Source organism: Poromitra crassiceps, assembly GCF_964638095.1.
Source record: "Poromitra crassiceps genome assembly, chromosome: 4".
Taxonomy (NCBI): domain Eukaryota; kingdom Metazoa; phylum Chordata; class Actinopteri; order Beryciformes; family Melamphaidae; genus Poromitra; species Poromitra crassiceps.
Window position 1 is genome coordinate 75908104 of NC_139626.1, and position 25509 is coordinate 75933612.

Below are 25509 nucleotides of genomic sequence, written 5' to 3' on the forward strand. Positions count from 1 at the left end.
TCAGACATGCCTGGCCTAAATGCATCAAATAAGGTCTGTGGCTAACAAAAGTTTATGGGCGTGGTCATTTGTGTTCAGCAATATAATTTTCACACACGTGGGCCACTTTTATGACTTTGAAACATCAATGTGTTTTTTTAACACTGTTCAGTAAACATTTAACACTGTTCAGTAAACATTTTACACTGTTCAGGAAACATTTCACACTGTTCAGTAAACTTCAAAAGCCATAAAAGTGGCCCACATGTGTGAATTAACCAAGAAGAAAATCCCTCTGAAGGTTAACATTTGTCTGAAATATTCGACTACCATTAAGCATGACACTCTAGAATACAATCTGAAGGGATAAACATGAATGTACCTGTGGCAGAGGCTTGTTGGGACCAGTTACATCACTGATCTGTGTCTTAGGCAGCAGAGGTTGTGAGTCCTCCATGGTAGTAGCTGTATCGCCGTCTGTCTGTAAACACTTATTAAGGACAAAATCTTAGATTATGAAAATATAACAAAAAAAAAGCCAATTTGATGTAAACACTGCATAACACACAATTAAGTTGATGACTTGTTCAGACAAAATCTCTAAAATGAGATGCATGCCAATATGCACAAGACTTCTTAAACTTTTTCTGTCATTCTGGAGAGCTGACCGGGCTCTGGGTATCGGTTCAGCGGGTGCGAGTATGACTACTGGTCTGGAGTCAGCTGAGCTGAGCTGAGCTGGATACATGCTTTTGAGCATCGCAATCACAACACAGCCCCCACGAAATGACTCATTTCACTATCAGAATTTGATCCATTTGGTCCAATAACATTTAGAAAGTCTAGAAGTGCCGCATGATTACATTATTTAAGCCCATTCAAGTTAGCAGACTCAGAGTAAGTCGAGGGCTGAACCGAAAGTTACCCAGCAGGCTGCAGAGCCTGGTTAGCTGCTCTACAGAGAGCCAATCACAAGCTGACATTTAGGGGAATGAACTATCTCTATTAATTCTACCCCGTTTCTTCTCGGTTTAATCATTGTTGTCATGCATTAAAACTAAAGTAATGAGCTTGTTTTGGAAATGTAAGGAGTAGAAAGTACAGATACTTGTGTTAAAATGTAGGGAGTAAAAGTAAAAAGTCATCAGAAAAATAAATACTAAGTAAAGTACAGATACCCGAAAAATCTACTTAAGTACAGTAACAAAGTATTTGTACTTTGTTACTTCCCATCTCTGAAGGAGGAAATGTATGGGGTTTTAGAATGGGGATTTCACTTAGCCTAAATCAGGGGTGCCCAAACTTTTTTGAATGGGGGCCAGATTAGATCATGTGAAAATGTCGGGGGGCCAGGTGTTCTTGCATCATATGGGTTATAATTTTTTTTAATCAAAAATCACATACAAATGTACTCTAAATATTTTGTTTACCATCTGAAAACAGTTCTGCATGTGCTGTTCCTACTTGGTTCCTGTACAAACTGTATGATGGTGCTGTCATCGTTAGGTGAAGGGAGAAAATGCAAATTGAACTTGCTTGATTAACCAATACTGTGTAGAGGGCCACATATAGTATATTTTGAGAGACAAGCCGAGGGCCACTTTAAATCTGTCCGCGGGCCACAATTGGCCCCAGGGCCGGACTTCAGACATGCCTGGCCTGAATGCATCAAATAAGGTCTGTGGCTAACAAAAGTTTATGGGCTTGGTCATTTGTGTTCAGCAATATAATTTTCACACACGTGGGCCACTTTTATGACTTTGAAACATCAATGTGTTTTTTTAACACTGTTCAGTAAACATTTAACACTGTTCAGTAAACATTTCACACTGTTCAGTAAACATTTAACACTGTTCAGTAAACATTTCACACTGTTGTTCAGTAAACATTTCACACTGTTGTTCAGTAAACATTCCACACTGTTCAGTAAACATTTCACACTGTTGTTCAGTAAACATTTCACACTGATGTTCAGTAAACATTTAACACTGTTCAGTAAACATTTCACACTGTTCAGTAAACATTTAACACTGTTCAGTAAACATTTAACACTGTTCAGTAACAAACAAACAAAACATAAGTTTATGGGCGTGGTCATTTGTGTTCAGCAATACAATTTTCACACACGTTGGCCACTTTTATGACTTTGAAACATCAATGTTTTTTTTAACACTGTTCAGTAAACATTTAACACTGTTCAGTAAACATTTAACACTGTTCAGTAAACAGTTCACACTGTTCAGTAAACATTTCACACTGTTCAGTAAACATTTCACAGTGTTCAGTCAACATTTCACACTGTTCAGTAAACATTTCACACTGTTCAGTAAACATTTCACACTGTTGTTCAGTAAACATTTCACATGTTCAGTAAACATTTCACACTGTTCAGTAAACTTCAAAAGCCATAAAAGTGGCCCACGTGTGAATTAACCAAGAAGAAAATCCCTCTGAAGGTTAACATTTGTCTGAAATATTCGACTACCATTAAGCATGACACTCTAGAATACAATCTGAAGGGATAAACATGAATGTACCTGTGGCAGAGGCTTGTTGGGACCAGTTACATCACTGATCTGTGTCTTAGGCAGCAGAGGTTGTGAGTCCTCCATGGTAGTAGCTGTATCGCCGTCTATCTGTAAACACATATTAAGGACAAAATCTTAGATTATGAAAATATAACAAAAAAAAGCCAATTTGATGTAAACACTGCATAACACACAATTAAATTGATGACTTGTTCAGACAAAATCTCTAAGATGAGATGCATGCCAATATGCACAAGACTTCTTAAACTTTTTTGTCATGCCCCACTTTGGAGGAGGACAAATGTTCATGCCCCACCGCCCCAACAAAAGTGTAACAAGTTGAACTTTTATTGAAATAACATCAAGTGTGCAATCACTTTGTTATAACAATATCAATAAAGTTCTATCTGTGCAAAAAATAACAATGCATTTCTGCATTTCCCCCTGCGCCCCACCTGTAATAGCCTGGTAAACCAGCCCGTCACGTGAACTCACATTTCATTTGGTTCTGCGTGACGGTCTGGCCCCAACTCTTCACCCAGTCCTTACAGGGGCGGGAGCATGGGCGGGCATAGTTGCCTTGGCAGACAACTCCTTCAGCCAATCAGCGTCGGATCCAGTCAAACCCAAATCCACTCGGGAGAATGGTAAAAACATATTTTCCGCCGAGAAACTCTGCGGTTGCGGCGATACTCCTGTACTTGTTTAATTGTTGTTATTGAGTCTATTTCTGCAATAACTGCACTTTATGGCTGTTTAAACTAGACAAACGCTGACATTACTCCTTGAGACGATCAGGCAAGGAGGCGGGCATTATTGTTTTGTTAGTGCAGTGCTAGTAGCGTTCCTGATCGGCCAACTTGCGCTGTCAATCACATGACTTATTGGCTCTTCCGCTCTGCAGCTTAAACACCCTCCCAGGCTTAAGGGACATCACGCAGAACCAAATGAAATGTGAGTTCACATGACGGGCTGGTTTACCAGGCTACACCTGTAATGCCACTGCGCCCCACAGGGGGGAAACACTGGTTCATGATAACCTTTTTACACAGGTGATTTAGTGATATTTCTCCATGCAGCGTTCAGCTGCAATCAGCAGGGACCAGGTCAAACATGCTTGGGAGCGAATACAAAATGGCCACCTTTTTTTACTTTCACGTATGCCTTTCTTGCTGGATGAGGTGATTTCCCCTGTATTTTTTTTTATGAATGAGGTGAACATTCGCACCATTCCAGCTTGCCGCTCCTACGCTTTCAGGTGGAGGTGGGTTGCAGGGTAACCCGGCGCTGTGACTAGGTCCACTGGCGGAACGAAAGGCGATTACCCACCAACCCGCATTCACAACTTTCACATCGGAGGCGCGGATCTCATTTTCCGTGCATTTTCCGGCTTTCAAGGCCGGTGTGAAAGCGGCCTCTCTCTCTCTCTCTCTCTCTCTCTCTCTCTCTCAGGTTACAGGAAAACAAGTGGAAAAAGTGAACAACGAGCACACTGCAAAAAATATACAGCTCCGGTGCAGGGGTCAAGTCTGTATCTTGGGGGAGGACTTTTTGACATTAAATCACTGCATGATAGACTTGTGGGGGGGCACACTTGCTTTCTCTGGGGGTCCAGTAGTCAAGATGATCCACATCCCCACCACTCCGGGGGAGCACCCCAGGGTTAGTGACAGCGTCACTGTTGCACACTGTCCCCTCCCAGCATTTCCCGCCCCTGGCCATGAGACTCCCCTACTGGTAGCACACCTCCACCCGCAACAGCCCTCAGCGTCACACCCCTGGCCCCTCCCCCAACTCTGGCCCCCCAATTTTTATTTTAGCTCACATACCTCTGAAGGTGTTCAGGACTGGTCAGCCACCAATATTGGACAATCTAGGGAGCCGTAGTCAGCGCTGCTCATTTTCAGTGTGAAAGCCTAGTGGAAAAAAATACACAGGACTTGTTAATAATGCAATTAGTAAATGTGTTTTGATGCCATATCTACAGGACTACTTTGTTACAAACACTCAATACTACATGTTTCCCCAGCATGGTCAGAACAGAGGGTGCTTCCCAGTTTTCACTTCATTTATTTCTGTGAACTGTTAAATATCTTTTTCCTTTCTTTACTTGGTACATTGGTAAATGGAGAAAGCAGCAAAAGCCAACAGGGTGTGGCTGCCTCAGAAGTCCTCAAACAGTAGAACTCTCTGGCTGCTCCAGCACAACACATTCTCACAGCCAAGTCCTCAAACAGTAGAACTCTCTGGCTGCTCCAGCACAACACATTCTCACAGTCAAGTCCTCAAACAGTAGAACTCTCTGGCTGCTCCAGCACAACATATTCTCACAGTCAAGTCCTCAAACAGTAGAACTCTCTGGCTGCTCCAGCACAACACATTCTCACAGTCAAGTCCTCAAACAGTAGAACTCTCTGGCTGCTCCAGCACAACACATTCTCACAGTCAAGTCATCAAACAGTAGAACTCTCTGGCTGCTCCAGCACAACACATTCTCACAGTCAAGTCCTCAAACAGTAGAACTCTCTGGCTGCTCCAGCACAACACATTCTCACAGTCAAGTCCTTAAACAGTAGAACTCTCTGGCTGCTCCAGCACAACACATTCTCACAGTCAAGTCCTCAAACAGTAGAACTGTCTGGCTGCTCCAGCACAACACATTCTCACAGTCAAGTCCTCAAACAGTAGAACATTTGCTCAGGAACTTTTTTCACACCCGGGGTAACTCTCTTACTTTGGTCGGGGTTGACGTGGTTGGCTGACGAGGTTGGCAGTGAATGTTGTAGGGTTAGGCACGAGGTAGTCTCGCTGGCCAGCCTCCTCTCCCTTCCGTGAGAGGAGTCTGGCTGCATGGAAACAGGCTACTGGGATAAGCCCTCCCCTGCTCTACTCTGCTCTCCCATTGGAGCGACTGTTTCAGTCGGTGCCAGATGTCCGCTCCCGGCTTATTACAAGCTTTGTCATTGCCTCCGACCATGTCAATCAGTGCGGCTTCCGCTCCCTCCTCCTTATGTGTAGCTGTAAATAGTGAAAACAACAACGCTAATGAGCTAGCAAGCTAACAGCAGAAACCTACACGCTAGCTCGTTGCTACACGCTGAAAATGGCAAGTTGGATTATTGGAAACTATTTTCCAATAGCACTGCAGCCACGTGGCGGCAGCGAAACTAGGCACGAGGTTGACGAGGTCGGGGTTAGGCAATAGCCCCCCTGATGGTTGGTTAGGGGTTAGGTTTGGGGTTAGGTCAAGCCAGTCTCTTCCACAATCTTCTTCTTATGCTCCAGAGCAGGGTAGGAAATTCACTCCCCCACCCCCCACCCCTTTTTCCATGGAATATGTTTTGGGGGCATTTTGGATAAATTCCAGGGCAATTTTTTTAATCAAATGTTGGGAAATACCTTATCATAGTTCGTCTATGTTGCATGACAGACCAATATTCAATAACTCGTATCCAAACTTATTTTATTTCTAAAAGTAAGCAAAAATACTAAACGGCTTTCATTGAAACAAACTGAAAAAGTTAGGCCTATATCCTTATTTCTCTACTCTTTCTGTTACAGGAGGCAATAGAGTCTATGTGCCCCTGTAACGGGGGTCATCACTAGGGGTGCTCCAAAAAATTGATTCTTGAAAGGATTGCGATTCTCAATGCCACGATTCCTGGATCGATTCCAAACTCCCAAGAATCGATTCTTCAATGTCAAATTTTTAATGCTGTGGATGTCTTTTTGAGGTGCACGTGAAGGCATCACCTCGCCGCGGAACCAATGGTGTCCTTTGAAAAAAGCATGTGATCTACTCATCATAGGAAGAGCGGAAAGGCTCTCAGCTCAGACGGGCTTGGCTCAGAGCCACAAGTCAACCTAGCTGGCTGCCAACGGTCACATAAACAGATGGAAATAAAATGTGTCAGACGATGGTTTTGTACACGGGAGACAGGGCTACAGTTGCAGCAGACAATAGTCCTAGCTAGCATTAGCTGGCTGGCATGAATGAGATGGCTAGTTAGCATTTTACTGTTGATGGCTAGCGGTAGCGATGTTAGCATTAACATCAACGTTACAGTGTATATGACAACAGTCGTGAAAGCGGCTAGCCGCTCGCAATCTTCAAAAAGTCCATTGACTATCTGGCTATCGTTAAGCATGCTGTCTGGTAGACCATTTATAATTTAGCAGCTATCTGAATATGCTGCTATGGTTTCACTCTGTGCTTCCTTTATCAAACTACAGCTAATGTTAGCTGCTCAACAACATCCAGTGTGTCTAACATTAGTAGTCAGGCGCAGGTGTGTATTCAGAACACTGTCAGTGGCCGCAGGGCCGTAGCCAGGGATTTCGGGCCCCATGAAAGGATATCATATCAGGCCCACGGATGCCGGCGTCCGAAGGGCGGCTGTGAAAATTTTTGGCCATTTGAAGCCCAATTTAGAGGAATATCTCATTTTAAATCAGAGAGTTCCCCAAACTTTTGAGTTTGAAAAAGTAGCCGGATCATGTTCGCGGCATCACCCAGGTGGGTGCTACACATCGGTGGTGGATGAGTTGAGTTCCCTCCCCCTCCCTCCCCATATGTGAAGCACTTTGAGTATCTAGAAAGGTGCTATATAAATCCAATCAATTAGTATTATTATTATTGTAAAAATATATAGCCTATATGAATGAAACATCTAATTACAGTAAACGCACGCCTTGGGACATCACTGCATAATTGCGCAGCAGCCCTCTCTCTCTTCCCTCTCTCGTTCTCCCCTCCCCTCTCTCTCTCTCTCTCTTGCTCTCTCTCGCTCTCTCCCCCTCTCTCTTTTCTCTCTCTCTCTCTCACTGCTTCTCTGCTTGCTCTCAGCAAGAAAGAAGGTGGTGACATGCTGCGCTATTCATGTTCAACCATCATGTTCGCGGCGTTTGTTCCAGTGGTCCTTTTCCCAATTAATAAACAAACCTCCAATATATATCGATGAGTGTGACAATTGAAATAATACAAATAAACATCCTTATAAAGGCCCAATGCTCAATTTAATTATAAATAAAACAATATCCATATTGCAAAACACAAACAGGCAATATATATTTTTAAGAACAAAGAAAATACTAATAACTGTATGTTTCCCACAGGATTTGGAGAGATTGTGGTGGGTAGACCTTGCTTGGACCCTCTTGGGGGGTTCGGGGGGCCATGCCCCCTGTAAGAAAAATGTGTAAATTTTAACTAAAATGACTGAATCTGGTTCACTTTGAGAACCAATTTAAGAGGCTAGATCAGGGGTGGGCAATTATTTTTCATGGGGGGCCACATGAGAAACCCAGATTGTTGCCAGGGGCCGAACAAATATTGTCATGCCGTAACCCAGGAACTTTGATGATAGAGAGGACCACAAAAAATTGTCCTCGCCACCAGAGGGCCAGATTTTGCTGAGGGTTGGGGGCCGAACGGCGCTGGCGTGGAAAAATGTGGGGCATTTGAAGTCAGGTTTAGAGGAATAACTCATTTTAAATTAACAGTTGTGATGTCATTATTCAGTCTAAACACCAATATTTGATCCTTTTCTCACTCACTCCTATATCACCACTTGCTCTCCCTGCAGGGCTTGAAATTAGCTTTTTTGGCCACCTGCCAATATGGCTGCTAGAAGTTACCAGCCAATTAGAATTTCCACTAGCCAAAATGTTTTTCTTGAAATAAACCAGAATATGAGTGGGTTAATTTTAGGGCTGGCACGGATCACGGATAATCTGTGACCCGTACGGATCAGCCCCCACGGTTCGGAACGCGGTTCGGAACGTCAATGGTCCGCGGACCCCCCCCCCCCCCCCTTCGTTTCATTTAACGTTTAACGTTAGTGTATGAGAACGCCTGCAGCGCAGCCAGACACAGACAGGCATCATCATGGCATGCACAAGTGAGCTTCCTCATCCCTTGTCGCTAGGGCTGGGTCGGTTTGAGAATTTTAAAACCGGTTCGATATTGCCGTCTAAACCGGATCGAACCGGTATACCGATTTTTTTTGTAATAAAAAAAAAAAAAAAAAAAAAAATGTAATTTTTTTTTTTTTTTTTTTTTAAGCAGGGCTCCCGAGTGTGGCCCATAACTGTCTGTAGTGCAACTTCAGTCCACCTGATAGCGATAATACACCTCTAAGCTGGTATTGTCAACCAGCAATGATACTGAATAAAAAGAAGCAGGACACCTGTGTAACAAACACACCCTGTATTTATTTCTCATAACTATTCAGCTCAACTTTTCTTCTAAACATCAAAAATAATAAATGAAATAAGACTTCTGCCTATAGTGCAACTTGAGAAAAGGCTAATAAAAACACAAGCAGTGCAATCAGAATGGATTGGCTTACAGCTGAGCTGCCTTATAAACTTCAAAACTCACAAATTCACACAATATAGGGCCTAGGCATGGGTCGGTTTGAACATTTTGAAACCGGTTCGATATTCCCCAAAAAAACGTATCAAAGCGGCTGCAGTTGGTGGCGATAATGCACCTCTAAGCTGGTATGTTGCCAACCAGCACGAACACTGAATACAAATAAGCAGAACCTTTTAACTGTAACAACACACTGTTTTTATTTCTCATAACTATTCAGCTTAACTTTTCTTCAAACATCAACATAATAAACAAAATAAGACTTTTGCCTACTAGTGCAACTAGAGAAGAGGCTAATACGAACAATAGTGCAATCAGAATGGACTGGCAAAAAAAAAAAAAAAAAAAAAAAATTAGGTTTTTTCGGTTCGCACGTGATCAAACCGGTTTGGGCTCGTATACCGAACCGAACCGGTAAAACCGGAAATCGACCCATGCCTACTTGTCGCTGCTGTAAAGTCTCTCTGAAGGCTGTGGCTAGAGGCTACTAAAGACAACAAACTTATTTCAACACCTCTGAAAAAGCACAGGAATGCGATCAGTGTGTTGCGGGCTGCACAAGATAACGAGAGCCACAACACACACACACACACGCGCGCATACGTTTCACGAACACATTATCACCGGACGGTGAAATGTTGCCTTGGACACATAACAACAAAACAACACGTGGGGCCACCGAGTAGCTTAACGTAGCATCAACGTTATGTTTCCAGACTCACCCGGTCTGGTCTGTACCCGTGTCAAGTGACTACGTTAGCAAGCAACAGCCAGGAAGTTAGGCGCAGTGCCACCTAAAACAGGAAGTTGGGTTGTTCTGCCTTCAGAGTAAAAGCATAAATTGTGTCATGAGAAAAAATATTTTTTGAGCTGTGCAGGGCAACAAATGGTTAGAGAAGTATAATAGTATTAAAAAATCAAATCGAAAATCTAATTTTGAGAGAAAAAATCTGATATAGCCTATATATTTTTTTTTTTGCTGAACCGAAAAATCCGTGATCCGTGGCTCAAAATCCGTCACGCGATCCGATCCGTGGGTTTTCTGATCCGTGCCAGCCCTAGTTAATTTAAGCATAAGTATCAGTAAGTGGCCCGGGATGTTGAGGGTCACACGGGAGTTGAATTTGAAGTTCAGCATGAATAAATATTTTGTCATTTTTTGTCTTAGATTTGCCTTTGTGTGTTATTGCAATATAAAACTACATCATTGAGAATCGATTCTAGATTCTGGAATCGGATCGTGACCCCAAGAATCGGAATCGGATCGGATCGTGGCTTAGTAGGATCGGAGCACCCCTAGTCACCACAGTAGGCATGAAGAGTTTTTAAAGCTTCACAAGCCAAAAGGTTGAGAACCACTGGTCTAGTTAGTAGACGAATATGACAAGATTAAAATTAGCGATGCAACAATTCCAAAAATTGAAATTGTGGCAATTGTTATTATTCCATGTAATTTGTGTTACTTCTTAGTGTCTTAGATACAACAGGGTGAGATAAAGGCTACATCCCGCCAATGTTCAAGTAGCCTCTAATACAGGGGTGGCCAACTATTTTTCATGGGGGGCCACATGAAAAACCCAGATTGTTGCCGGGGGCCGAACAAATATTGTCATGCCGTAACGGCGACCAAGATGGCGGACAGACAGAAACCTGCCGTGTTTGTTTGCTAGTTTTTTAGTATTTTAATCTGTTTTATATGGGTGCAGCTCAACGTGCCCTAGTGCTAAGTATTCGCTCACCGAAAGTGCACAGGCTGCATGCCTTTTTGGGCGAGTTGCAACAGAGCTTTTATGATTTTTTCGTAGGTATCCTGCTCTATGGGATAGCCTATGTAAAGCGTGCTACCGCCAGAGCCGCGGAGTGCTGTATATATTTCACGGAGTCCCTGGCCCTGAAAGTTTGTTTGTTTGATAGTTGTTTTTTGTCTCGCCTGGAGAGTTCCCTGAAATCACCACGCAGAGCTCGGCGATCCAGGAACCCTCTATTTTTAAGAGCCTGCTAACCCGAGAAAATCTCTGGTCGTGCTTGCACTTAGCCGGCCGGACCCTCTGCCATCTACGCCCGCTAACCTGGCCCGGAGATGCCGGGTGGGGAGCGTCATGCACCAGCAGCTTCTGGTTTTAAACGGAGACCTCGTCTAAAACCTACGATTCATGAAACTACTGATGGAAAAGTTATTGTTGAGGATGAGTTCCTTAATTTCCTTGCAGTAAAAATCAAAACGATGGCCCAGGACGAGATAATTCTGGTAGCCTCTAACAACTTTGATTCCGACTGGATTGAGTCCTCTAAAAAGGTCTTGTTTGAGCTATGCCCTACCAAACAGCGGTGTGTGGGCTTCAAAGGCATTCAGAAGGACACTAACAATATTAAAAGCTGCCTTAAAGTGCTGAATGAATGCAGAGACAACATTCCTCATTTTGTCTCCCACTACCTGGATGACCTGCCGCCAGTGTCCTTCAACAACCTGGACGTCTCTAACCTGCTCAGCAAAATGGAGCGTTTGTACAGTGAGGTCTGCGCGCTGAGGCTAGCTACGGTAACCACGGCCGTTGTCTCCAGAGTCCATGCCCTGGAGCATCGAGGTGAGTCTAGGCATGGAGGATGGCCTGGCCGGGGAAGACCGAGTCTCACTGGAACCCCTAGTGGGTCTACACCGTCATCCTTGCTACCGGCTGCCTCTGGTGCTGCTGAAGGTGACAGCAACAGCGCCACTCTGGAGGCTGCTGCCTCACCCACGGGGCTGGACGTAAGCCCAGGAAGAACTGTGGAGCCGAGTGAGGTGACTACAGCAGCACAGCTCGGGGGACAGGAACTCTCTGATAATCAGAGCCTGGTCCCTCCAACATTCACGCAGGAACTCTCTGATAACCAGAGCCTGGTTCCTCCACCATCAGCGCATGCCAACTTGCCTAAATGGTCCCTAGTCGTTAAGCAGCGACGGGGGCCGAGGGATCCCGCTGATGAGCGGGGCATTAACTCTAACCGGAGAATTAAGCCCGAACTGAGGAGGTCTAAACCTATTGTTGGAACGCGTGCGCAAGGCAACATTAGAGTCATCAGGAAGAAGCTGGTGAGTGTCTTTGCGACCAAGTTTGCACCGGACATTGATGCAGAGTCGCTGGCAAGCTATCTTGGTGATAATCTTGGCCGTAAAGTTAACTGTGAACGTATAGTGACTATGGGCAATTGTTACAGCTCCTTTAAAGTGAGTGCAGAGTGTAACGATGTTGCAGAGATGTATACCCCTGATCTCTGGCCTGAAGGCTCTGTGGTCAGGCGGTATTATGAACCTCGCAAGAAGGGTGCTGTGGGTGCCAACTTAACCCCGCCCCCCTCTGCTGATGGTGTAAATGCGCCTGCGGCTTCGGCTGATCTATAAGTCATGCGGGGTTGGCTCTTACAACTGTCGGGGGCAGCGCTGGGGATAGAGCTCGACGCATAGCTGTTGACAATTTACTGTTAAAATGTGACATTCTCTGTCTGCAAGAGACATTTCTCTCCAAACAAGACCTGGGCCTCTTGAACTCTTTTAATCACAACTTTCATGGTGTTGGCGAGTCAACGACTGACCTGTCTATGGGAATAATGCGGGGGAGAATAGCGGGAGGTGTCGCCATCCTCTGGCACATAAAGCTGGACTCAGTGATCAGTGTTATCAGGCTGGAGGTGGACTGGTGCATTGCTGTGAAGTACAAGTCCAACAACAAGGAGTTTATTGTTCTTAATGTGTACACTCCATATGAGTGCTTAGACAATGAGGATGACTACCTTAACAAACTTGCCTTTATTAACTGTTTTATACAGGATAATCTCTGTACTTGTGTCTATATGGTTGGTGATTGGAATGCTGACATTTCTGATAGAAGCTCCCTATTTGCTAGACACTTGACTCAATTTTGTAATGATAGTGAACTCACTATATCTAGCCAAGTGCTGTTGCCAGCTGACAGCTTCTCTTATATTAGTGAAGCCTGGAACACCACATCTTGGTTAGATCACTGTGTTTGCTCGGCTGATGCCCATGCCAATCTGCGATCTATGGAGATTGTGTATGAGGCATCAATGAGTGATCATTTACCTTTTATTTGTTACATTGAGTTAGACAGTCTCCCTTAGATGACCCGGGAGGTCAACAACAGATCTAGGTCCAAACTAGACTGGTCTAAACTCTCAGGTAACGATGTCCTATTTTACTATGGGAAAACAGAGGCTCTTTTGAACCAGGTGTTGTTACCCTATGATGCTATCCTGTGCTCGGATGTTAACTGTAAAGATACAGCTCACCACCATGATCTCTGTATTATGTATGATGCCATTGTTGGAACATTGTGTGAGGCCAGTAGCCTCTACATCACTTATTCTAATTGTAAAACAGGTAAGCCAGGTAAGCCAGGTTGGAATAAACATGTAGCCCCCCATTTTGCTGCAGCTAGGGAGGCCTTTAGTCAATGGGTAACGGCAGGCAGGCCCAGGCAGGGTCCTGCTCTGGACCACAGAAAGAACACCCAGGCCAGATACAAAGCTGCTATTCAGTATATAACCAAACATGAACAACTCATGAGAGCAGACTCAATGGCTGAGAAGCTCCTTAGCTGCAATGTCACTGGCTTCTGGAATGAGGTGAAGGCCTTGAATCGAGGCAGTACGCTGCTACCTGGCACGATTGAGGGAGTCTCTGGTGCTGCTGACATAGCTGAGCTGTGGAGGCAGCATTATTCTGCCGTGTTTAACTGTGTAAAAAGTGACCCGTTGCCAGTGAGCAGCATCCCTAACAGTGAGGCTGTTGGTTTTACAGTTAACGAGGTGCTTCAAGCTATAACTCAGCTGGCCGATAACAAAGCCAGCGGCCAAGATAATATCTCGGCAGAGCATCTTAAACATGCAAGCTCCAGGGTGGCTGTCCTGCTCTCCATCTGTTTTACAGGCCTCATGACACATGGGCTGCTGCCGGACTCCTTGTTGTCGGTCACTTTGGTGCCAGTCATCAAGGACAAGGCAGGTAAGGTGGGGAGTGTGGACAACTACCGACCTATTGCACTGGCCAGTGTACTTTCTAAAGTTTTAGAGAGAATTTTATTAGATCATTTAAGTTCCTTTTTAGTCACGTCTGACAATCAATTTGGATTCAAAGCCAAGCATGGCACTGACCTCTGTATTTATGCATTGAAAGAGGTTTTTGATATGTATAAAGGTAAGCATTCCTCTGTTTTAGTGGGGTTTATTGATGCCTCTAAGGCATTCGACCGAGTCAACCACCAGAAACTATTTTTAAAACTGAGGGAGAGGGGCGTGCCTGATAGCATTATTAGAATCCTGGCATTCTGGTATGCTAACCAGACCATGCAGGTAAGGTACGGTCTCTGCTCCTTTTGATGTCGGCAATGGCGTCCGTCAGGGGGGGCTTCTTTCCCCCGCCCTGTTCAATTTATATATGAATGAACTCTCTGTACAGCTCAGCAGCTGCCGAACGGGATATGTGATTGGTAACACCACTGTAAATCACTTTATGTATGCCGATGATTTGGTTATCCTGTCTCCAAGCAGTACTGGTTTCCAACAGTTGCTGAATATCTGTTCTGACTATGGAGGTCGTTTTGACGTGAAATATAATGCTAAAAAGAGTGTCACTATGATCTGCAGAACAAGAGATGATAAGGATCTCTCCTTTCCTTCTTTTTATTTGTCTGGGCAGGTGCTGGCAGTTTGCTGTCGAACTAAATATTTGGGTCATGTTATAACTGATCAAATGAGTGATGATGATGACATGTACAGACAGAGGCGTGTACTGTATGCTCAAGCTAACTCATTGAGTGCCAATGATGACTTTAGTCGTCAATTGATTTTGTAACGTTCAGTGCCAATGACGACTAAAGTCGTCAATTGCGTTTTTTGATGGGGGGATGTCGATCAAAGCCTCTTACATCGCCTCTTACAATATGGGAGCTATTGAATGTGTCTAACCTATTTTACAGAACCCTTAGGTGGCGACAGTGCTCTCCAGATTACAGAAAGTGGAGTAAAAAACACAGAAGAAGTCGTTGGGGAAAAGGAAATCGCATTGCATCCGTAGGCATCGATATGCATGAAGTTAGCTGTGCCTGCAGCAGCCGAGCTGCTGCCACAATTGAGCACCTCCGTGTCCGCTGCGATAGCCCATCCGCATGATTTTGTTATTAGTTGTTATTATTCTCAACTGGAAGCATGGGAGCCGGTGACAAATACACGCGGAACGCTGTAAAAAAGCTGGATGTAGCGGACTTTTCAGTGCAGAGCAAACGCAGCAGAAAGCCCCAGAGACACTCCCATACGGAGGAGGAGTGTGCAGTTGAGGGGGGGGGGGGGGGGCACGCAGAGCAGCATACAACACCCAGACAGACCCAGACAGCAGGACAGGATTAGCAAACGCAAGCTAGAATATCTGATGCCCACCAGCAGTAAATCAAGACCAGCAAGAAGCTGCAACCAGCAGCGCACGCAGGGGCCAGCGCTGCTGGTTGCAGCTAAAAAATATTGTTTTGCCAAACAAAATTCCTTGGTTTTCGCTGTTCTATTGAAGGAAATTATTTTTGAGGTGTGTCTACATCAGAAAATATTAGCTTCAGTCAGTGATGTGCATGAAATGTTTAATTTCACAAAAGGCTGATTATCTCAGCTTCTAGAAAAAACGGCTGCTTTTGGTTAAATCAAGCTATCTTCTCCGGCTGATAACTAAAGAACGGAAAATGATATCAATAAACCTGTTTTTGCTGATGATAGAACAGAGTCTCATCGTTCTTTTTGCGTGTTCGGTGTTTACATAGTAATATCACACAATATTCTGTGGGCCTCGAGAAATCACTGAAAACGCTCTGAAACTCTGGCACTGGGAGCGTCCGTTCTCCAAAAGTGGCTGGCACTCAATGAGCTAACATGCTGAGGAAGAAGTTTTATTTTTGCTCAGATGATGTAAAGGTTAAACTGTTTAGAGCCTACTGTACTCCTCTGTATACTGCTCCCCTGTGGGTCAAGTATAAGCAGGCTAGCATTAAAAAGCTCCAGGTTGCTTATAATGACTGCCTGAGGATCCTTCTTAGGAAGCCAAGGTGTAGTAGTGCCAGTGAAATGTTTTGTGGAGCAGGAGTTAGCACCTTTCATGCCCTGTTGAGAAACCTGATGTATAGGTTTATCTGTCGTCTGAATGTGTCTCAGAATATGTTCATTATGTTGCTGTCTCAACCCAATCTCAGTGACACTAGATACATGTCTTCCATCTGGAAACACTGGTACAGTGCCTTACTGTAGAAATGTTAGGTGCTCTTATTGTGTTGTTACCTGTTTTATATGTAATGTGTGTGTTTTTTAATGGACCTTGTGTCTGACAATAAAGTGATGATGATGATGATGATGATGGTTACCCATGGATGGGTAACTTTGATGATAGAGAGGGCCACAAAAAATGTCCTCGCTACCATTTTGCTGAGGGCCGAACGGCGGCAGCGCGAAAAATTTGATGCATTTGAAGCCAGGTTTAGAGGAATAACTAATTTTAAATTAACAGTTGTGATGTCATTATTCAGTCTTAACCACCAATATTTGATCCTTTTCTCACTCACTCCTATGTCACAGGGCTTGAAATTAACTGTTTTGACCACCTGCCAATATGGCTGCTAGATTTTAAAGTTACCAGCCAATTAGAATTTCCACTAGCTGAAATGTTTTTCTTGAGTAAATCAGAATATGAGTGGGTTAATTTAAGCATAAGTATCAGTAAGTGTCCCGGGATGATCAAAGCCTGTGTTGAGGGTCACACGAACAAAAATGTTAAGTTGGCCGCCCGCACAGTAAAAAACCTCAGACTTTCCTTCCTCTCCTTTTACGCACGACATACAGGGGCAGGGAGGGAATGACGCACGCAACATTTAACATGAATGAAATTAGGGCTAAAATGTAACTCGCCCCTCGTCCCCTTCACACTATCTTTGGATGAGCACAAATTCAATCGTAGAATTATGATCTATACTGTGATTGGTACAGGAGGGGGAGGGGCTGTTTTGGGCATGCAACCCCCTGCCCCCGTATAGGCTGGGCTATTTAGGCATGCAGTCTTGTTTGAACATGATGTGTGTGTGTGCGTGCGTGCGTGCGTGTGTGCGTGCGTGTGCTTCCTTGTTTACAACATTCTTTAGCGATATTGGCTGAGGTTCAGGAGCAGCAGGGTGCGAACTACGGGGGAGCTGGGGGGGCTTTGGCTCCCCTTAAAGAAATAGTAGACCCCCTGAAAACATGACTGTAGTGCCCTTTTATGAATTTGAGCCCCTGCCCCTCTACTGTTCTCTGCACCCCCCCCCCCCCCCCCCCCCCGGTGAAAAAGTCGGCTCCCCCGAAAGCCACAGTATAGTTTGCACACTGAGGAGCAGAATGCACCTCAGACACTCCCTAACTGGCATTTACCTTCCAGTGTCTACCTGCCCAGCTTACCTGTTTCTGTCAGGATCGGAGTTAGACATGTGGATCTATTCGCGGGTAGTTGATGAAGCTGGGGTGTTGTGGAACTTGATGGCTGGGGCTGCACTGTTCGAGGTTTTGGGAACGGTTGCAGAGATTGCAGAGATTGGTATGATCCTTGATGATAATTTAGATTATGAATCACTGGCGAGGACCTGCAGGAACAGGCCCTTATAGATGTGAATATGACATCACCTGTGTTATGACATCACCAGCGAAAGGCACGAAAGACGCCCATGAATCATGACATCATCAGTGATCGATGACATCATAGTAGGAATGACGACGTCAAAGTAGGAATGATGACGTCATCCTAACAGTCCGTTGAGGGGATGTACCCTCCCCTCAACGGACGTCACCTGGCGTCCAATGGGGCCATCAAGGATGGCATCTGGGAGACAAAAAATCCGTAGGTTCTGGTGGAGGTGCTCTTCCGCAGGTGGTTAGACGCAGGTGGTTAGGCCCCAAAGGGGGTGTAAGAGAGTGAGGTGCTCTTCAGCAGGTGGTTAGATGCAGGTGGTCAGACCCCAAAGGGGGTGTAGGACAGTGGAGGTGCTCCTCCCTAATACAGGATATCGAAGCCATAGATGGACCGATACGTAGATAGAACTTCCACCGGGTCCGGTGGATCCTCTGGGGCCGGCCATCCCCCGGGGCACGATCCAAACACGGGAGGCTGGAGACCATCAAAAGGGTCAAATGCCGCCGTCTCCGAAGGCAGAGCCGCAGGGGGATCTGACACAGCGAGGCCTGCCCTCCCGACCTGTAGTTTGGGGGGGTCACCCACCGTCTCCTCCTTTAAACGCCTCTTATTTCTTCTTGCTCTTGACCGAGGGCTGACGACACTACGGGAACCTCCCAGCATGAAGCTGGGACCTACGTGTTGGTCAAGGACAGGAATTGGCTGCTGCTGGGGTACGGGTTCAGACTCGGCGAGGGGAAGGTCCACAGGTTGTGCCTCAGGTACAGGTTCAGACTCGGCGAGGGGCAGGTCCACAGGATGTGCCTCAGGTTGTGCCTCAGGGCCAGTAGACTCGGAGGCCCCCTGCGGGGGGACGGAGCCGATCTGCAGGCAGCGATTGAACTTCCCAATGAGACGGTCGACAGTCCTCTCCAACTCGTTAACCCTCTTGGAGACACACTGCCACTCCTGGGTCCTGCAGGGAGCGCTACCCAACCGTACAGATCTTTCGGCTGGACACGTAGAGTCTTGATCCACTGAGAGTACCACGGGCCGGCGAGCGGTGGGGACCACTTACTGGACGCCGGGAGCAGGAGGAGAGGTAATGCCCGGCTCGACCACATTACAGGCAGCTCCGGGTGTCCAAACGGCGCTGCCTCTCCTCTGGTGTGATGCGAACCCTGCCGGTCAGATCACGGTACAGATGGCTGCTGGGACTCGAATGTGGCTGCCCCTGCTCTGGGATGACGCGAACTCCCCCCAGAATATGCCCTTAGCAGCTGGAGGCGGCCGAGAGGCAGAGCTAGAAGCAACGACCGCTGTGGACGGGGGAGTAGCAGGTCTGGAAACCTCCGGAACGGCGGCGCGCTCGGAAACTGGGGCAGGAGGGGCAGAAGACTGCGGAATGACGCCCTGGGGGCCTAGCCCGTCGAGACGATCTAGCCGGCCAATCAAGAGGGCGTGCCGATCAGCGGCTTCGGAAGCCAGAGCCTCGATTGTGCTAACCAGGAGGGCGTCCCGATCATCGGCCCTGGAAACCAGCGCCTGGATTGCTTTTCCTGCTGGGCAATCAGCTCAAGTATTGTCGGCAAGTCTCCGAACGTGATGGGACGAGTGGAGACATCAGGATGAGTGGAGATATCAGGATGAGTGGAGGTATCCAGCTGACCGCCTGGTGGGTCAGCTGAAGCGACCGGGCCGGGTAACTGGCGTTGGGGCGACTGATCGCTCAGAAGCTGGGGCAGGAGGGGCAGGGGGGGCAGGAGACTGCGGAATGACGCCCTGGGGGCCTAGCCCGTCGAGACGATCCAGCCGGCCAACCAGGAGGGCGTGCAGATCAGCTGCCTCCCTCTGGCCGTCGAGCATGTCCCGAAGGATGTCATCGAGGAGCGCCTGCTCCCGTCGCATCTCCGCGAGTCGCGCGCCCAGGCCCGAAATAGTAGAAAGCAGTGCTGTTTGGAAGGTGTCGTCTGGTGGACCACCTGACGTGGCCGGCGGGAAAAACTGGGGTCTCGGGAGCTTCCTCCTTGACTGGCGGAAGTGTGTCCGCTAGATCCGCTTTAGAGTGATTGGGGGCCTCCTCCTTGATTGGGGTGAGAAATTTGCCCGCTAGACCCATTTCCCAGTGATTCATACTGTCAGATCGGAGTTAGACATGTGGATCTATTCGCGGGTAGTTGATGAAGCTGGGGTGTTGTGGAACTTGATGGCTGGGCTGCACTGTTCGAGGTTTTGGGAACGGTTTGCAGAGATTGCAGAGATTGGTATGATCCTTGATGAGAATTTAGATTATGAATCACTGGCGAGGACCTGCAGGAACAGGCCCTTATAGATGTGAATATGACATCACCTGTGTTATGACATCACCAGCGAAAGGCACGAAAGACGCCCATGAATCATGACATCATCAGTGATCGATGACATCATAGTAGGAATGACGACGTCAAAGTAGGAATGATGACGTCATCCTAACAGTTTCAGGTTTTAGGTTCCCCAGTGTGTGTGTGTGTGTGTGTGTGTGTGTGTGTGTGTGTGTCTCTCTCTCTCTCTCTCTTTCTCTGGGTTAGTCTTCACTAGGTCGTTTTCAGAAAACGGGCAGAATATCTCTGTCTCTCTCGGTCAGTGTGTGTGTGTGTGTGTGTGTGTGTGTGTGTGTGTGTGTGTGTGTGTGTGTGTGTGTGTGTAAATCTCTCTCTCTCTTTCTCTGGGTTAGTCTTCACTAGGTCGTTTTCCAGAAAACGGGCAGAATATCTCTGTCTCTCTCGGTCAGTGTGTGTGTGTGTGTCTGTGTGTGTCTCGCTCTCTCAGCCTCTGTCTGATAGCATCATCTCTACCGACTGATCTGATTCCACAGTCTTGTTAGCTCAGTTGAGAACCTGACTAACAACTATGGGCTGTGATTCTCACCTGAAACAACTCTTGAATGTATTTGTTGGGTATAGTAATGATTCAGTACTCATGAACTACTCTGTATGATGTTTCACTTTAAATTATGCACCACGTTACATTAGGGTACAGAAAAAGAGTAACTAATGGACAGTGTGGGGGGTTTACTGAAAAAAGTTATACATTACACATTACTTTAAAAAAGTAATGGCTTACTTTACTTAATTACTCCCTGGAGAAGGTAATTATTTACACTACTCGTTACATTACTTGCGAAACCGCTGCATCCCTAGTTAGCAGGCTGGCACAATACTCCTAAAAGCAAAATGCTTATTGGTTTGAATGATTTGGCACCTTCTATTACTGTCAACACCGTATTGTTGCATTGTAATAATATGCCATAAAGGTTTATTGAAATTTTGGGGAGAGCAGGGGGGGGGGAAAAACATTTAAAAAAAAAAAAAAAAACGTGTCTTTTTTTTTTCTTTTTTTTTGCAATTTCTTAGAGCCGCCAACTAAAGCTTCGGGAGCCGCCAGCGTCCTCGCGAGCCGCGCAATGAGGAACTAGGGATTAGATGAATAACTTCTCTCTTTGACTACACATCGTGTGTGTCATTAGCACACGATTGTGTGTGTGTGTGCGTGCGTGTGTGTGTGTGTGTGTGTGTTTCCTTGTTTACAACATTCTTTGAGGTATTATCTAAGTTCAAGGAGGCAGCTCAGGGCGCTCCCCTAACTGTCATTTCCCTTCAGGCCTACCTGCCACATACCTGTTTGTTCTTGTTAGGGTTTTTTTACATGCCCCAGTGTCTCTCTCTCTCTCTGTCTCTCTCTGTCTCACCCTCTCTCTCTGTCCCCCCCTCTCTGTCTCCCAATCTCTCTCTCTGTCCCCCCTCTCTCTCTCTCTCTCTCTCTCTCTCTCTGTCTCTTCCCTCTGCCTCTGCCCCTTTCTCTCTGTCTCTCTCTGTCTCCCCCTCGGAGGGGGTTCCTCCGTACATAACCCCCCACTAAAAACATGCAGAAGATCCTCATCCGACCAGTGACGACAACATCTGAAGTTGGTCCCCGGGCGCTCGAAAGAAAAAGCCACCACTGCTCCTGGCCTGCCCCCCGGAGGAAAGGACAAGCCTGGATGGGTCAAATGCAGAGGACATATTTCACCGGCCACCGTCAGCATGAGTGTGTGTTGTGGCCGCATGCATGTGTTGTAGTGTTCGTGTGACAATAAAGACGGGCTTCCGTCTGAAATCGTGTTTTAAATCTCACTCTCTGTCTCACTCTCTCTCTGTCCCCCCTCTCTGTCTCCCAATCTCTCTCTCTGTCCCCTCTCTCTCTCTGTCTTTGCCCCCGCTCTCTTTCTCTCTCTCTCCCTCTCCCTGTCTCCCCCTCTCTGTGTGTCTCTGCCCCTCCCTGTTTCTCTCTCTCACTCTGCCCCCTCTCTCTCTGTCCCCCTCTCTCTGCCCCCCTCTCTTTGTCTCTCCCCCTCTATCTCTCTGCCCACTCTATCTGTCCCCCCTCTCTCTCTGTCTCTCCCCCCTCTCTCTCTGCCTCTCCCTCTCTCTGCCCCCCTCTCTCTGCCCCTCTCTCTGTCTTCCCAGCTATCAATTCAATTCAACTGGCTTTATTGGCATGACGTAACACTGTACTGTACATATTGCCAAAGCAAGCGTTTAGACATGAAAAGCTAAACATGAATTAGAAAACGTACTGTACTACAAGACAAATGAATGAATGAATGAATGAATAATACAAGAATGAATGCTATCTCTCTCTGTCTCTGTCCCCTCTCTCTGTCTTTCTCTCTCTGTCTCCCCCTCTCTTTGTCTTTGCCCTCTCTCTCTTTCTCTCTCTCTCTCCCTCTCCTTGTCTCCCCCTCTCTGTGTATCTCTGCCGCCTCTCTCTCTTTCTGTCCAACACCAGATTCCACTGTGACCTGCTTACGGTCCTGGACTGACCCAACATCAGATTCCAGTGTGACCTGCTCACAGTCCTGAACTGACCCAACATCAGATTCCAGTGTGACCTGCTCACGGTCCTGAACTGACCCAACATCAGATTCCAGTGTGACCTGCTCACTGTCCTGAACTGACCCAACATCAGATTCCAGTGTGACCTGCTCACGGTCCTGAACTGACCCAACACCAGATTCCAGTGTGACCTGCTCACAGTCCTGAACTGACCCAACACCAGATTCCATTGTGACCTGCTTACGGTCCTGAACTGGCCCAACATCAGATTCCAGTATGACCTGCTCATGGTCCTGAACTGACCCAACACCAGATTCCAGTGTGACCTGCTCACAGTCCTGAACTGACCCAACACCAGATTCCATTGTGACCTGCTTACGGTCCTGAACTGACCCAACACCAGATTCCAGTATGACCTGCTCATGGTCCTTAACTGACCCAACATCAGATTCCAGTGTGACCTGCTCACGGTCCTGAACTGACCCAACATCAGATTCCAGTGTGACCTGCTCACGGTCCTGAACTGACCCAACATCAGATTCCAGTATGACCTGCTCACGGTCCTGAACTGACCCAACACCAGATTCCAGTGTGACCTGCTCACGGTCCTGAACTGACCCAACACCAGATTCCAGTATGACCTGCTCACGGTCCTGAACTGACCCAACATCAGATTCCAGTATGACCTGCTCACGGTCCTGAACTGACCCAACATCAGATTCCAGTGTGACCTGCTCACGGTCCTGAACTGACCCACATGACCCGCAAACAAACAAACAAAGCTGTCACAGTTAATCAGCCAAAATATAACATTATTACATTACATTACATTACGTCATTTAGCAGACGCTTTTATCCAAAGCGACTTACAATAACACATTTTGTCAACAATAGAGAAATCAACTATGCAACATAATCTATGACAGCTACAACTTTTGAAGGAATAGAGTGGTAAGTTTGTTTGTTTTTTGAGAGAGAAAGATGTTAGTTCAACAAGGGGCCAGGTGGAGCCTGAAAAGGTGTTTTTTTTATATAACCTGCTGGTTTGCCACACTTGGTTATTCATATACTGTTTATATCTTTATATCTGTCTGTATATTTCTTCTAACTTATCATGTTCCTTATGTAACCTATTGTCGCTGTCCGGCGGTGACCTTGTATCTCCAAATTCAGCCTTTTAAAAAGTATATATTTGATTTAGTTGCCCGTATCACTTTTTTGAAGATGTACTCTGTTAAACTCTTTGCAGTACACAGGTACAATTACTTCCCATTAAATCTTGTAATTTAAATTCCTAACAGCTCCTTCTTTCCATTTTTGATTGTTCATTTTCATAAATGGATTTAATATTGAGTAGGTACCCCAAAATAACCTGTGAAAGTTTCAGGTATTTTGGCCCAGCGACAGATGTTATATTACTGGTTATTAATGTTGCTATTATTAAACTATGTTAAAATCAAAAATAGCTTTTTTGCAGATATGATGTTTCCACCAGACAGCGACACTATGTAACTTATGCATGTAACTTATGCACCTTGTGCAACTTGTATGTGCAAACATCCCTTGTCCAAAATAAAATACCGTAATTCTAATTCAAAACAGGGTCAAGCTCCCTGTAAAGGGCAGGTGATCCGACCACCACCGCAGTTTCAGACATATTATTCTAGGTATAAAAAAAACATTTTACAGTTCAAATGACGTTTCCGCCAGACAGTGGCGCTATGTAACTTGTGCACCAACCACACTAAGTCAGTTTCCTTGTATATGCAATCCCTTTAAAATAAAATAATTCAAAACACGATCAAGCTCCCTGTAAAGGGCACCGCATCATTGGTTTGAGTCTTTAGCTTCTTCAAACTTAGCTTGAAGCACTTATGAGAGAACACAATTAAAAGATAATTCTAAGTTTCAGACATATTATTCTAGGTATAAAAAAAACTTTTACAGTGCAAATGCATTTGATTGCCTGCACATTAATGTCTCAAAATCTGCTGTCTGGCCACAGTAGCTGCAGGGGGGCAGTCAGTGGGTCCTTTTATTTTATTTTTATTTTAAGGCAGAGAATTTTGCAACTTAGAATTAGTTTGTAATGGTTTTCCCTCCCATAAATGCAATAAGAAAAACATATAATAAGAACAGCAACAGTATACACTTAAATCATTAATTACACAGATCTTACCTGGCATTCTCTAGAGGCATATAGAGATGGGATGGACATCTGGCCTGGTTTTAATGAAGAGAACATAGACAGAGTTCTCAGTCAGTCTGTGCCTGTTGTCAGATCGCCTACAGCTTTAAGATGCAGAAAAGAGGAAGTGAACACGGAGGCAGTTACAGTAGATGATGCACAACAACATTCTCTAACCACGCCCATAATGGGCAAATGCCAAATACTAAAGACATGGAAAGACCTGCCTTGACACTGAAGTGATTGAGGTGTGGCCACATGCCACAACATGCAGAGACTCTGGAGTCAGTGAGCTTTGGGGTGCTGAAAGTCTATGATTTCATATTAAATGCTGGGGTTGATCCCATGTGTTGCACAGATCTGGTGCCAGAATTAGATTTAGCCATTTTGATCACTCGAGAATTGATCAACATGGTCAAAAATTCCCCAAAACACAGAGCAGAATTTTGTTCGGCCACAGCCATGCCTTTCTACGTGCGATTGGGCTGAAACTTTCAGGAAGTGTAAAGAGCACCCCTGTGGGTGACCTAATGGAGCCAGATTTCTTAATTAGGTAATTAGGGCAGATTAATTTCCCTAATTACCTAATGATGATTATCCTAATTACATAATGATGATGTGATGTCACTCGACCAATGATGACATCAGATGGGGACATCATCACTTTTGACATCACTCACTGACACATCATCATTGAGTTCTCGAGTGACATCACTGGTGAGGTGACATCACCCACCCGTGCGAGTTACACCTCCCCGTGGTCTCCAAGCCTCCGGGACACACCCAAATTCTTTCTTTTTTTTCTTTTTCTTTTTTCTCCTTTATTTACAGTATATACACAACTGATTACTCATACTCCCATCATCATACATCAAATAGCCAAAGTAGCGTCTGTCTGTCTGTCTGTCTGTCTGTCT

The 25509-nt window shown here is 45.8% G+C and overlaps 1 protein-coding gene across 1 annotated transcript in view; it reads right to left on the bottom strand.

Annotated features, from left to right (window-relative positions):
• LOC310775942 (NLR family CARD domain-containing protein 3-like) overlaps positions 1-24707 on the bottom strand; it is a 112232-nt gene extending 87525 nt beyond the window's left edge. Inside the window, exons 1-3 of the mRNA XM_083636065.1 lie at positions 24584-24707; positions 4337-4423; positions 362-460 (exon numbers count right to left, since the gene is read on the bottom strand). Of these exons, the coding sequence (XP_083492191.1) occupies positions 362-436 (75 nt within the window). The 5' untranslated portion in view covers positions 437-460; positions 4337-4423; positions 24584-24707. The remainder of the gene's footprint in view (positions 1-361; positions 461-4336; positions 4424-24583) is intronic.
• Positions 24708-25509: the final 802 nt, after the last annotated feature.